At 50.9% G+C, this 14,146-nt stretch overlaps 1 protein-coding gene across 1 annotated transcript; it reads left to right on the top strand.

Annotated features, from left to right (window-relative positions):
- Positions 1-9,773: 9,773 nt before the first annotated feature.
- Positions 9,774-13,440, top strand: LOC132569887 (atrial natriuretic peptide receptor 2-like). The gene is made up of 4 exons (XM_060236318.1): positions 9,774-10,011; positions 10,223-10,317; positions 10,576-10,705; positions 12,741-13,440. The coding sequence occupies exons 1-4, from the start codon at positions 9,774-9,776 to the stop codon at positions 12,743-12,745; spliced, it is 468 nt and encodes a 155-aa protein (XP_060092301.1). The 3' UTR covers positions 12,746-13,440.
- Positions 13,441-14,146: the final 706 nt, after the last annotated feature.

Raw genomic sequence — 14,146 nt, 5'->3', positions numbered from 1 at the left:
CCATCAGCTTCACTGGACGCCCCAGTCATGATTTTATAAAGCTCTATCGTGTTCCCCTTTAGTTGTCTCCTCTAAACTAAAAAGGCCCAGACCAGGGGTGGCTAAACTGTGGCTCTTTCACACATACTGTGTGGCTCTCGAAGCCTCCACAATCCTGTTGGCTGGCTTGGAGAAGGAATTTCTCTCCTTAAATCACTTCTCCAATCCAAGCCAGGCAGTGGCTTGGAGAGTGCATTTGAAGTTAGTTGATTGGTTTCCACCTCTCTCCCCATCTATTTCCTTGCTTACTCTCTCTTCCTTTCTTCCCTCCCTCTTTCTTCTCTCTTCCTTCCCTTCCTCCTTCCTTTCTCTTCCTTCCTTCCCTCCCTCCTTCTTCTCCCTTCCTTCCCCTGTCCTCTCTTTCTTCCCTTCCTCCTTCCTTTCTCTTCCTTCCCTCCCTCCTTCCTCTCCCGTCCTCTCTTCCTTTCTTCCCTCCCTCTTTCCTATCTCTTCCTTCTGTTCCCCCTTCCTTTCTCTTCCTTCCTTCCTTCCTTCCCTCCTTCCTCTCCCTTCCTCTCTCTTCCTTTCTTCCCTTCCTTCCCTCCTTCCTCTCTTCCTTCCCTCCCTCCCTCCTTCCTCTCTTCCGTCCCTCCCCCCTCCCTCCCTTTCTCTTCCTTCCCTCCCTTCTTCCTCTCTCTTCCTTCCTTCCTTCCCGCCTCTCTTTCCTCCCTCCCTCCTTCCTTCCTTGTGGCTCTCAAACATCTGATGTTTATTCTATGTGGCTCTTACATTAAGCAAATTTGGCAACCCCTGTCCCAGACTCTTCAGCCTCATAGAAAAGGTGCTGCAACTACCTAATCTGGTTTCCCTCCTCTCTACTTTTTCCATCTCCTTTTGGGGATGCGGGGACCAGAACTATACACAGTATCCCAAAAGAGGACACATCAGAGATCTATAAGGGGCTGTATAATATCTGTTGCTTTATTCCCAATCCATTTCCTAATAATCCTGAACAGAGAGTTTGTCTTCTTCACTGCTGCAGCACCCAAGGTTGAAAGTTTTCATCGAACTGTCCTCTAGGACCCCAAGATCTTAAACGATCCTCTCAGTCTCTTGCAAATTCAGACCCCATTAGCCTATACTTGAAGATTTGTCCCAGTGTACATCACCTAACACCAATATTCAGGCGTTTTGTAGAAAAATAGGCGGTGAAGCTCATTAGCCAAAAGCAACCCGACACAAGAAAGGAGAGCTCCCGGCGAGCGAGGCATGCTTGGGCTGGCTAGAGATCCAGTCAGTCCAAACAGGCCTCGTTCACCTGGGGCTCTCCTTGGCCACTCCCCCCCCCAGTCAAAAAGCCAGCAAGCCACCTGCCACCAAAATCCCATAAGAAGTGGAGAAGGGGTGGTGTAGGCTTTTCTCCAGGGGATAATGAGGGCTGCTGGGGGTGTGGCAAAACTGGTGGCTGGCTGCCCGCTCTTCTAATCCAGGGATTGTTATGCAGCTGCACCTACCATTCAATGGACAAGGTAAGTGGGGAGGAGGCGGGGGAACCGTTAGAAAGGTTCAGGAGCCGTACCTGCTGAATTCAAGGCCTGCCAATATTTAACTTAATTGCCACCTTGTCCAGGCTCATTGGCCTGGTTTGTGGAAGTCCTGGGGTGATCCTGCCTTGGGCGGGTTTCTGTTCACACTCAGATTTTATCCCCTTGAAACTCATTGTCCATTCCTGTAGGGAACCCCAGTGCAGTGGGGGAGGCACCAACTGGATTTGGGGTGGGGAAATCCTGCGCTGTGGGGTCTGTCTGCTTCCCCTCCAGAAACTCCGGAAAGTAGTTGGGGGGGTGGGGTGGGGTTGAGATCCAGTCTGTGAACACACGATTGCAATAGTAGGATAAATTGGGAGGGGGGGGCTTAATGCATCTTTTGTAAAGCAGGGCGAGGGCATCTCGGAGAGGGCACGCCTGCATTGCCTGGTGGTGCCAGCGTCGGTGTTCGGGGGTTGCTTTTTTTTGGGGGGGGGGGGTGACAATCGCGGGAATTCAAGCGGGTCCCTCGACAATCCTCGACGGTGAAAAGGCCGTTGAGGCCCTGCTAGGCCTTCGCTGCTCCCTGCCTGATTCAGCCGGGCCTGCATCCAGGAGAGCTGCGCAGAGGGGCGGCACCCCCAAGTTCGCCCCGCCCCCTCCCCGGCGTCCTGTGGGGTGGGAGGGCCGCGGAAGAGGCGCCTTTTCCGTCGGAGCGCTGCGCCGTCGTCCCTGGCTTCTTCCGCGGATTGCTCCTCGCCCGCCCCGTCTATGGCTGCGCCGCTGCTGCTCCTGCGGGCCCTGCTGGTGACCCTACTCGGGGCCCCTTCCTCCTCTGCTGCCCAGGCCGGCGCCGCCCCGACGGCGGAGGTGACTTTGGGGGTGCTGCTGCCGGAGCGCAACCTGCGGCGCTACCCCTGGCCCTGGCCTCGCGTGGCGCCCGCCCTGAACCTGGCCCGGGAGGCGCTGCAGGCCCAGCTGCGCCCTCAAGGCCTCCCCCTCCGCACCGCCTTCGCCTCCACCGAGGACGCCAGGGGCGCCTGCGACCCCACAACGGCCTTCTTAGAGACTTTGGATCTGAGGACGTCCCACGCCCCCGACGTGTTCCTGGGCCTGGGCTGCAGCCTTACCAGCTCCTCCGTGGCCTCCTTCGTCGGGTACTGGCAGCTGCCGCTCCTTCGAGCCGGGATCTTTCAGGGCTCCCAGATTCCAACACGACGGTGTACGCAGGCCCGGCGGGGCCCGCCCTCGGCGCCTTCCTGACCCGGCTGCGCCGCCACTTCGGCTGGACCTCCCGCGCCATCGACGTCTTCAGATCCCTGTCGGAGACGGATTACTGGCGGCAGTCCTTGCGGGGCTTTCTTGAGCACCCAAGGGGCACCTCCAAAGTCAGCAACCTCCTTCACCTGTATAAGCCGCAGCCGGGGGAGGCTGTCCGGTTCATCCAGGCCTCGACGGCACTGGCCAGCCCTCCCGCCTCCCCCCCCCCCCAGCCCATCCGAAACTGCTCCACTCAGCCCTGGGAGGACCGACGGCTTGCCCAGGTCCTAGAGGCCGCCCCATCCCCCGGGACCTCTGGGGTGTTGCACCCCGGGAAGGCAAGGCCAGGGAGTGATAGGGTTGCCAATCCCCAGGTGGGGGCAGGAGATTCCCCAGTTTGGAGGCCCTCCCCCACTTCAGGCTCATCAGAAAGTGGGGTGGGGGGAGGAGAGGGAAATGGCTGCTGGGCACTCCATGATTCCCTATGGAGACCGCTTCTGCGAGATGCAGTGACCAGAACTGTACGGAGTATTCCAAACGAGGCTGTACCAGAGATGTATACAGGGGCTTCATAACATCAGTTGCTTTATTCTCAATCCATTTCCTAATAATCCCTGACAGAGTTTGTCCTTTTCGCCGTTGGAGCACACTGTCTTCAGTTTCATCGAGCTGTCCACTATGACGCCAAGATCCTGAACAATTCCCTCAGTCTCTGCAAGTTCAGACCCCATTAGCCTATACTTGCTATGTGCATCACCCCTAACACTTGCCAATATTTAACTTAATTTGCCGCACTGTCCTGGCTCACTTGCCCAGTTTGTGAAGGTCATCTGGGATGATCCAGGCTTGGGTGGATTTCTGCTCAGACTCAGGTTTTATCCCCTTGAAACTCTTCATTCATTCCTATAGGGGAGGGGTGGCCAATGGTAGTTCTCCAGATGTTTTTTCCTTCAACTCCCGTCAGCCCCACCCATTGGCCATGCTGGTTGGGGCTGATGGGAGTTGTAGGCAAAAAAAAAAAAAATCTGGAGAGCTACTGTTGGTCACCCCTGCTGTAGGGAACCCCAGTGCAGTGGGGGAGGCATGAACTGGATTTGGGGTGGGGAAATCCTGCGCCGTGGCGTCTGCTTCCCCTCCAGAAACTCCGGAAAGTAGGCGGGGGTTTGAGTTCCAGTCTGTGAACAGGATTATAGTAGTAGGACAAAGTAGAAGTCCAGTGGCACCTTTAAGACCAACAAAGTTTTATTCAGAATGTCAGCTTTCCTGTGCTCTAAGCAGACTTCATCATTAGAGCACACGAAAGCTGACATTCTGAATAAAGCTCTGTTGGTCTTAAAGGTGCAACTGGACTCCTACTTTGTTCTGCCACTTCAGACCAACACGGCTACCCACTTGGATCTATCTACGATTATAGTAGGTGATTTGAGGATAAAGGGTGGGGGAAGGGGGGCTTAATGCATCTTTTGTAAAGCAGGGCGAGGGCATCTGGAAGCGGGGACTCTTGCCTTGCCTAGTGCTGCCAGTGCTGGTGTTTGGGGGTTGGGTTTTTGGGGACAGTCGCGGGAATTCAGGCAGACCCACTGACAATCCTCGGCAGCCCACTACTGGGAGAAGAAGGAGGTTGCGCCCTGCTGTGCGTTCAACTCCGGTTCCGACCTGGCTCGCCTCCACCGTCGGGGCGGCGCTGGCCTGGCGGGAGGGCGCAGAGGGGCGGCCACCCCCAACTTCACCCCGCCCAGGCGTCCGGAGGGAGGGCCGCCTTTTCCAAGAGAAACAGCGCAGGCAGGTCACAGACGGCCTCTGGCTTCTGCCGCAGCCCAGATCTCTTCGCCCGCCCCGTCCATGGCCGCGCCGCCGCTGCTCCTGGGGGCCCTGCTGGTGACCCTGGCGGTGCCCTCCTCCTCCGCTGCCAGGCCCGAGGCCGTCCATGCCAGCGCCGCCCCGACGCTGGAGGTGGTTGTGGGGGTGCTGCTGCCGGAGCGCAACCTGCGCTACCCATGGGCCTGGCCGCGCGTCCAACCCGCCCTGGAGGCCCCGCTGCGCCCCCAAGGCCTCGCCCTCCGCACCGCCTTCGCTTCCACCGAGGGCCCCGACGGCAGCTGCGGCTCCCGAGCGGCCTCGCAGGCGGGCGTGCTGAAGCGCTCCTCCGACCCGGACGTGCTGCTGGGGCCGGGCTGCCGCCAAAGCAGCTCCCTCGTGGCGCCCTCTGCCGAGCACTGGCGGCTGCCGCTCCTCCGAGGCGGCATGTACCCGAGGCTGCGAGATTTCAGCACGACGGTGTACGCAGGCCCGGCGGGGCCCGCCCTCGGCGCCTCCCTGGCCCGGCTGCACCGCCACTTCGGCTGGACTTTCCGGGCCATCGTCGTCTACAGGTCCGAGCCGGAGGCGGATTACTGGGAATACTCCATGCGGGGCCTTCGGGAGCAGCTCACGGACACCCCCAAGATCACCAACCTCATTCACAACTATCTGCAGCCCGCGGAGGCCGTCCGCTTCATCCAGGCCAACGGGCGAGGTGAGTCTTTGGCCCCGTCGTTCGGCTCGACGGCACCGCTTCACCCAGCCCTGGGAGGACCGACGGCTTGCCCAGCTCCCAGAGGCCGGCAGCGGCATCCTGGCCCCATCCCCTGGGACTTCTGGGGCGTTGCACCCCGGGTGTCCTTGGAAGCGAGCAAGGGCTTCCTCGGGAAGGGAAGGCCGGGGAGTGATAGGGTTGCCAGTCCCCCGGAAAATTAGGAAAGAGCCAATAGCTCGGTGTGTAGAACTAGAACACCTCTTGCATAGCAAATTTGTTCTCAGCGTCTAATAAAAGATACTGCTTGTGTTTGTCGTAGAAAGTTGATTTCTTTATTTCATAAAGAAAACTTTTGTTTTTAATCATTAATTCAAGCTTTCATCGACGTTCTTCGTTATCCTGGATTTGCACAATGTTATGCAGAAGGTCTTGACAAAATCCCGAGGTGGGGGCGTCGTATCGTGGGACGGGGGCAATTGTTCCAGCTAAGCTGCAGAGTCTTGTGAGCAAAGATTCCACTTTGTGAGCTGCTGGCATTAAAGCTGTGAGCTATAACATAAATTAGCGTGCTGTGGCGTCATGCTCCCAGAGCGAAGACGAAAATCTGTGAGCTGGCTCACGCTAGCTCAGTTTAGAACTTAAAGGTTTGGTCAATTTGCTAATTTTACTATTCTGTCATTGGATCTGAAATTTGTACCCTTTTGCATTCTAAACCACTGCCTACCAGCTGTATGGGGCTCTGCTCACTGTGCCTGATTCCTTGTCTGATGAAGTGCGCGTAGAGCACGCGGCAGCTTACATTCTGAATAAGACTTTGTTGGTCTTAAAGGTGCCATTTGACTCCTGCTTTGTTCTTCTGCGTCAGACCAGCACGGCTGCCCGCTCGGATCTATCAGGTTAGAGGGAACACTGGACCACGGAGGTGCAGAACCAGGAAACAGCAAAAATACTCTCCGTGTACAAAACAGTGTTTAAATATAATTAGAATAAATTCAACATTTCATCTACGAATTACAATGTAACGGTAAACGACCATCCTGGGCACACAACGTAGCTACTGTCCATAATAAACAACATTAATTCTTTATAGAACAAAGCAGTAGACAAGTATCACCTTTGAGACCAACAAAGTTTTGTTCAGAATGTAAGCTTTCGTATGCTCTAAGCAGACTTCATCAGACAAAAGTGGAATGGCAAGCAGCAATTCTTAATACAAGTGGGCAGTGAGTTGGTATGTAGAATAATGAGAATGTTTTTAGCAGATTAAAAGAATCACAAGTTGGGGTCCGTGTTTGTTAGTGTTAGAACAAAGCAGGGCTGAAACAACATTGGAGGGTGATAAAAAGCAGACTGATGTCGTAGGTGTGAATTGCCGTAAATCTGGGTAACATTCTGTCTTTGTTAGTTTAAATAGAGGGCATGGTTTTTCAAGAGATTACAACATCCTTTACAGTTTGCCATTAGAAAAAAAAGGAATACATTAAAATGCAGTGGAGGATGGGTTAGTATATGTAATAAGATAAACAGCCAATATCCCTTATTGGAGTATGTCAGGGGTGGCCAACGGTAGCTCTCCAGATGTTTTTTTTTGCCTACAACTCCCATCAGCCCCAGCCAGCATGGCCAATGGCTGGGGCTGATGGGAGTTGTAGCCAAAAAAAAATCTGGAGAGCTACCGTTGGCCACCCCTGGAGTATGTCAATACAAAATAACAAAAACAAAAAAACCCCCCCAATATAATGATACACTGTTCTAAAAGAGAAATACATATTAGTTAGCCATTAGATAAACAAGGTGCATTAAAATATAGTTGTTTATGATGGACAGTAGCTAAGTTGTGTGCATAGGAATGGATAGTTATTTCACTGTACCATTACATTGTATCCCCCGGCCCATCTGGAGCCGGCCTGCTCCGTTCAGCCCTGGAAGGATGGCTTGCCCAGGTCCCAGAGGCCGGCAAGGGCACCCTGACCCCATCCCCCAGGACTCCGTGGGGCATTGCACCCTGAGGGCCCAGGGGCTTCCCCGGGCAGGGAAGGGCTGCGGGTGAGCAGGGCCCATTGCAGAGGGCGAGCCTTGTGGGAAGGGAGTTCCTGCCGCCCCCAAGCCCCCTCCAGCCTTAGCCCCCTCTTTCTCCCCCACCACTCGCAAGCTGGTGAGACCCCTCCTGCTGGCATGTAGTTGCAGGGTGCCAGCTCTGCCTGATGGAAGGGCGAATTACTCTTCAAAGAGGAGCAGTCTTTCAACAGAAGGAAGAGGAGACAGCAGAGTCTATGTACCCGGCAATCTTTAAAATTTGAGTTTCTACTAAAGACTGATTATTTGCTTTAAAGGTCATTTAAGAATGATTTAGTTAAAGTGTTTGAGTAAAAGAGTGCATGTGCACTGGTATTGCAACATTTGGTATGCAGTATTATTTTTGTCTTACCAAATTCCACACCGCCAGTTTCCTAATTATCCCAATCCCCAGGTTTGGAGGCCCTCCCCCTGTTCCAGGGTCATCAGAAAGCAGTGGAGGGGGAGGAAACATCTGCTGGGCACTCCATTATTCCCTATGGGGACCGATTCCCATAGGGTATAATGGAGAATTGATCTGCCAGTATCTGGGGCTCTGTTTTTTTGATGTAGAGGTACCAAATGTGCAGCATAGCGTCCAGTTCCTCTCCTCAAAATATCCCAAGGGGTCCAATTCTATGAGCCCCCAAAGAAGGTTTCTCCTATCCTTCGTTACTGGAGCGTGGTCCCTTTAAATCTGATGGCCAGAATTTCCTGCAGTTCAATCCTGCTTGTCACACCCTTTATCCTGGCTCCACCCCCCAAAGTCTCCTGGCTCCACTCCCCAAATCCCCAGATATTTCTTGAGTCGGACTTGGCAACCCTACCCCAGAGGACCTCCACAAACTGGGTGAGTGATTTGAACAAGGACAATGTAGCAAATTAAGTTAAATATTGGTAAGTGTTAAGGTGATGCACACTGGGACAGAAATCCCAATTTCAAGTATAGGCTCACGGGGTTGAACTTGCTGAGACTGAGAGGGGAAAAGACCTTGGGGTCATAGTGGATTTCTTGGTGAAGCTGAAGACGGTGTGCAGCAGCAGTGAAAAATACAAACTCTGTATCAGGGATTACTAGGAAATGGATTGAGAATAAAGAAACTGATATTATAAAGCCCCTTATAGATCTTAGAAGAAGATGAAGATAAAGATATTGGATTTATATCCCGCCCTCCACTCCGAAGAGTCTCAGAGCAGCTCACAAACTCCTTTCCCTTCCTCCCCCACAACAGACACCCTGTGAGGTGGGTGGGGTTAGAGAGGGCTCTCACAGCAGCTGCCCTTTCAAGGACAACCTCTGCCAGAGCTATGGCTGACCCAAGGCCATGCTAGCAGATGCAAGTGGAGGAGTGGGGAATCAAACCCAGTTCTCCCAGATAAGAGTCCGCACACTTAACCACTACACCAAACTGGCTCTCTTGGAATACAGCCTCTTTTGGAATACTGTGTATAGTTCTGGTCACTGCATCTCTAAAAAGACATTGCAGAGCTGGAAGAAGTACAGAGCAGGGCAACCAGATTTAGAGGATTGCAGCACCTTCTTTATGAGGCTGGGAATTTTTAGTTTAGAAAAGACAACTCAAGGGAAACAGGATAGAGATTTATAAAATTAAGAATGGCGTGGAGTGAGCTGATGGAGATTTTTCTCCTTCTCCCAAAATAGTAGAACTTTGAGGGCATCTCGATGAAGCTGATGGGCGGTAGGTTCAGGACAGACAAAAGGAAATAGTACTTCGCCCACACGTTTGTACGAACGAGGCACCACGAACTATGCGGTTTCTGTGATTCGGTTCACCGGCATGGGTGGGATATGTGGTCAGAGTCTGGATTTGGATGGAGGTAAAAATCTTTAAGAACGCAACACCAGTTTGGTGTTTGGGACCGTTCTTATAAGTGTACAATTTCCCAGATCCAGTAGTGCCAAAAGAATTCCTAGCTTTCTCTAATTAGCACGCATAATAGCGGGAACGCCATAGTAAGTGCTACCCTTATTAGCAATGCAAGCATCCCTTGAATGGTCCCTGGAAGAAGGATCTGAGATCCGAAACAGCTTGCAAAGAGGACCGGTTCTCCGTTGGACCACCTACTTTTAACACTGGACTGAATGTTATTCCGTGGCTTTCAGCCACAGGACAGTAGAAGCATTGAGTAACGTATGAGGTTTTAACTTGGTGATACGGACTGATATTATTCGGTTTGTATCTTGATATTTATTAATTCGCAACAAGTTAAAATTGCGTTTTACATGGAGAGTTTTCCCTTTTTGTTGCTGCTTAAAGTCTGCCAGTGTGGGGGGAGCTCACCGCCTCCCCCTCTGATGTTTATTCTATGTGGCTCTTACGTTAAGCAAGTTTGGCCACCCCTCTTTTAGACAGACCGCCGTGGCTCCACTAGCTTGAGCTGCGTCTAGATTGTCCCTGGAGGTGAATTCCAAGTCCATGGTAGTGGCTGCTGGCGGGGTGGTGGTGAGGAGGCTAAAAAAAAGAAACAGGAGAGTTCCATACTGTTTCTCTCACTCTCTCTCTGTCCCCCTGTGGCAGGGGACGCTGGTGGCCGGCTGCTTCCACGATGTGCTGCTGTTGTATCTCAGGGCCCTGAACGAGACGCTGCAGGAAGGTGGAACCAAGCGGGACACCAGCCGCATCCTGGAGAAGATGAGGGGCCTGAAAATCCAGGGTATTGGAGGCTTGGTGGAGGGAAAAGAGTGGCTGGAGGGGGGGGGGGGTGGAGAACGAGGAGGTTGCAGGGAAATAGGGGTTGGGGGAAAGCACCAAGTGCTCCAGAACCGCTCCAAGAAGCAAACTCAGCCATGGTTCGTGAGTGACAACTGATGCTGGGGCCACATAAAAACTGATGTGCCTCTCCCTCCCTGCCTCCACCTCTCCAGGTGTCACTGGGACGGTGAGCCTCAACAGCAACAATGACCGAGAGATGGATTTTGACCTGTGGGCCATGAAGGATGTGGAGAGCGGAGAATTCCAGGTGTGGGCAGTGGGGGGGAGGTGTCAGCCATGCTAGGTGGGGGAGGGTCACCAAGCAGCCCCATTGGGTCTCTGAGTGGGCTAGCATGTCCCAAATAGGCACTAAAGAGCCTTGAGTGGGAGCCCTGAGGGTGGTGGGAGGTGGAACGCCAGGGCCTCTAGGCCTTTCCATTGGTATGGGATTCTGGGAAGTTGCAACGGACATGGAAGAAAGTGCTTCCTGGGTCTGTGATCTGAATGTGGCCCCTTCTTCCCACAGGTGGTGGCTCATTACATGGGAGCAGACAAGCAGATCAAGTGGCTAGGGCCCATCCACTGGAAGAATGGGAGCCCTCCTCTCGACAACCCACCATGTGTCTTCAACATGGATGACCCCTCCTGTGGTAAAGGTGGGTGTTTGCAGGAATAGAGGGCCTTGATCTCACTGACCTGTCTGCATTGGCTATTCCTAAACGCTTTCATTCCCCTTCTGCCCCCTCCAGTGGTGATCCATCTGCCAGGCAGGACAGCCTTAAGTAGGAACGTTCAAACGCCTGCCATTTTACCTCACGTTCTGTTCTCTGGTTGGGAGCACAGAGCTGATTCACAACCAAGCAATTTGGCTGTTCATAAGCCGCAGGCATCTTTTCATTGCATTAAGTTTTTGCATATTCATACAGTGTAATTGGCATTATTCCACATCTGTGTGTTCTCACACATCCAAATGGGAATCTTGGTTTCCTCCTCTCATGTAGACCTGCCCTCACTGCTCACTGCATGGCAGCCAATCCTAAAAACATACAGGGAGCAAATTGACCAGTCTGACAGCAATCATTAATTGTGTACATACATACCTGTAGGTTAATGTTACCTAGCGTATGCACCATTCTCTACAAAGCTTTAGCATTCTTATCTCTAGTTATTGACATCATACAAGGCTTTGAATTATTGTCTCACTCCCCCATACAGTTTAGTTTAAAGCCCTCCTTGTTAGGTTTTTAAGGTATTACCTAACACCTTTTTTCCTACCTTCATAAGGTGCAATCTCCTGATAGAAGACAACCATCTCAAAAGTGTAAGCCGCGGTCCAGAAATCCAAATATTTCCCAATGCCACCATCAATGTAGCCAGTCGTTCATTTGAAGTATTCTTCTTTCTCTTCCTAAGTCAAGGCCTTGGACAGGAAGAACTGACAAAAACACAATGTGCACTGCAAGCTCCTTCCCCTTCTGACTCACAGTCGCTTTTAATATATTCAGAACTGTGCCTGGCGGTATCATTTGTTCCCATGTGGATCAGCAAGGAGGGATAGTAATCTGTGGGCCTGACAAGTCTTCCTATCCTTACTGTCACATTCTGGATGCATGCAGCAGACAGCAGACCTCTTGAGATGACAAGTCCGGTTGGCACACTTTGGGCTCTACCCCTCTAAGGTCTACCTCCAGTGACCTCCTCTTCCTATATTGTGGAGCGGAAGCTCCAGGCTTCTTATCCTCAGGGTCCTGAGAAACTTCCTTCAAGCTTCATGGAGGCTGGGGAAGTAGCACTTGTTCTAGTGGTTCAGAATCAGTATCTTCTTGGAAATCCTGGAACTGATTGCTGAGCAGTAGAGGCTCAGAATGTCTCCTGATTTTCCTGCTCCTCTGGGTTACATTTTTCCATGAACTCTCCTCCTGAATTGGGTTCTCTTCCATTTGCTGAGATAGCTCTTCCTCTTGTTCTCTTTTCAAAAGCACTTCATGGGTTCTGTCAAGAAAATCTTAACCTTCCCTTATACATTGTAGTGTGGACAATCATGCCTCAAATCCCCATATTTTCTCCTCCAGCAGGGCAAGTGTAATAGCTGCTACTCTCGGGTAAAAATACAAACATCCCACAGATTTTACATGTCTCTGCCTCATCTCCCTCACCAGCCATGCTGCTGCAATCCATTTCAAAATTATTTTTCTTTATCTTTTCCCTGTAAATTCCACTACCAACTGCCTGTTGAAACTACTTGTGAGGAACTACTATGCTTCCTACAAAACCCCCAGCTTAAGAGCCACAGACCAAGATCTCTCACCTCTGCTGAGGAGGAGCCTTGCACTTTAAAGGTTCAACCTCTCACCCACCTCTGACTCAACAGCCAGAGCAACAATAGAGGGCAGGGCCAGGAACCACCCCCAGGCAAACAGGCTCTCCTCTGTCAGCAACAACCACACAAATGACACAAAAGACACACAGAAGCATTCAGAAACCCCTCTCCAGCAGGCTCCAAGCACTCACACAGTTCTCTCACATAACAACCCCTTGGTAATGCTCCCCAGAAGTTTTGAAAAAGTAACACCTCACCAGCAGTTCTGTCCCAGCTCCAAGCACCTTCCTCTAACACAGTTGAGTCACTTCGTAAGAAAGAGATTTTGGACTGCAAGTCTGAAATAATGTTTTTGTCTTTCTTTTTTGCAGGCTGACACTAATGAGAGATAACCTTACCCCTAAGAACCTTTAAACGCATCCCAAATGAATTCTTGTGAAGTGTCACAATTTGAATTGAAACCGAAATATTGTTAAATACTGTTGCTTATGTCTTCACAAATATTTTTCTTTGAAAGTAAAAATTTATTTAATTTCCAAGTGGGTCCTTTGCCATCTGAAGTCTGAGAAAGAAGATTACATGTTACCCGTGAATGAGCAGAGTGTTCTGGACCTTGTGTTTGATGTTACTATACTGTGTAATGCAGACGTTGTTGCCAAAAAGGAATCTTCATTGTATAAATGTCATGTAGTAGTAAATAGGTAAATTCTTTGACCCTTGGGTTTACAGTATGCCACATGTGCCTCAGATTAAAGTGGTCCAAAAGGGGGGGGGGTCACTGGGGGTTCCTTCCAACTCTATGATTCTGTGATTTTACTGAGTTCATTAAGGTCTCTCAGTAACGGTTCCAAAAACAAGAGAGAGCACAAAAATCAACCTGATTAGAGGAAGACACTTTTTCTACTCCCTAACTGTCCTGTAGTGACTATGAAAATGGTGGCCAAATTTTTGCATCTGGCTGCCAAGAGGAGAGACTGTATTAATAAACGTCAATGATTTATTACTGCTGTTTCCTTGCCTGTCTGTGATGCTGTTGTATGCCATTAAAGGCTGTTGTTGCTGTTGAGTTTATTAAGGTTCTGGTTTCTTTGTTCTGCAATTCCTGTTTTATAGGTTTTGTCAACGTTTGGATCCACAATGTAGTTCAGGTCCCAGCCTATCACAATTTCTCCATCATGGAAGTCATATAATTGATGCAGAAGATTTTTTTTAAAAGTCTGCTCTTCCAGAGCTGTAATGGAGAATGGAAAAACATAAACACCTTTTTCCCAGCAGCACTAAACCTTTCAGTATGATACCTAAGCTACCGTAACATGTGACATGATAGAGGGTTACAAGATAACGCATGGGATGGAGAAAGTAGAGAAAGAGGTACTTTTCTCCCTTTCTCACAATACAAGAACTCGTGGGCATTCGATGAAATTGCTGAGCAGACAGGTTAAAACGGACAAAAGGAAGTACTTCTTCACCCAAAGGGTGATTAACATGTGGAATTCACTGCCACAGGAGGTGGTGGCGGCCACAAGCATGGCCACCTTCAAGGGGGGTTTAGATAAAAATATGGAGTAGAGGTCCATCAGTGGCTATTAGCCACAGTGTGTGTATATATATAAATTTTTTTTTGCCACTGTGTGACACAGAATGTTGGACTGGATGGGCCATTGGCCTGATCCAACATGGCTTCTCTTACGTTCTTATGTAAACTGACAGTAACCCTAACCTAACTGTAACTGGGACCGTAACCCTAATCTTATCAACCCATTGAATATAATGATTC

Source organism: Heteronotia binoei, chromosome 4 (assembly GCF_032191835.1).
Source record: "Heteronotia binoei isolate CCM8104 ecotype False Entrance Well chromosome 4, APGP_CSIRO_Hbin_v1, whole genome shotgun sequence".
Classification (NCBI taxonomy): domain Eukaryota; kingdom Metazoa; phylum Chordata; class Lepidosauria; order Squamata; family Gekkonidae; genus Heteronotia; species Heteronotia binoei.
This window is presented reverse-complemented; position numbering and strand designations above follow the sequence as displayed.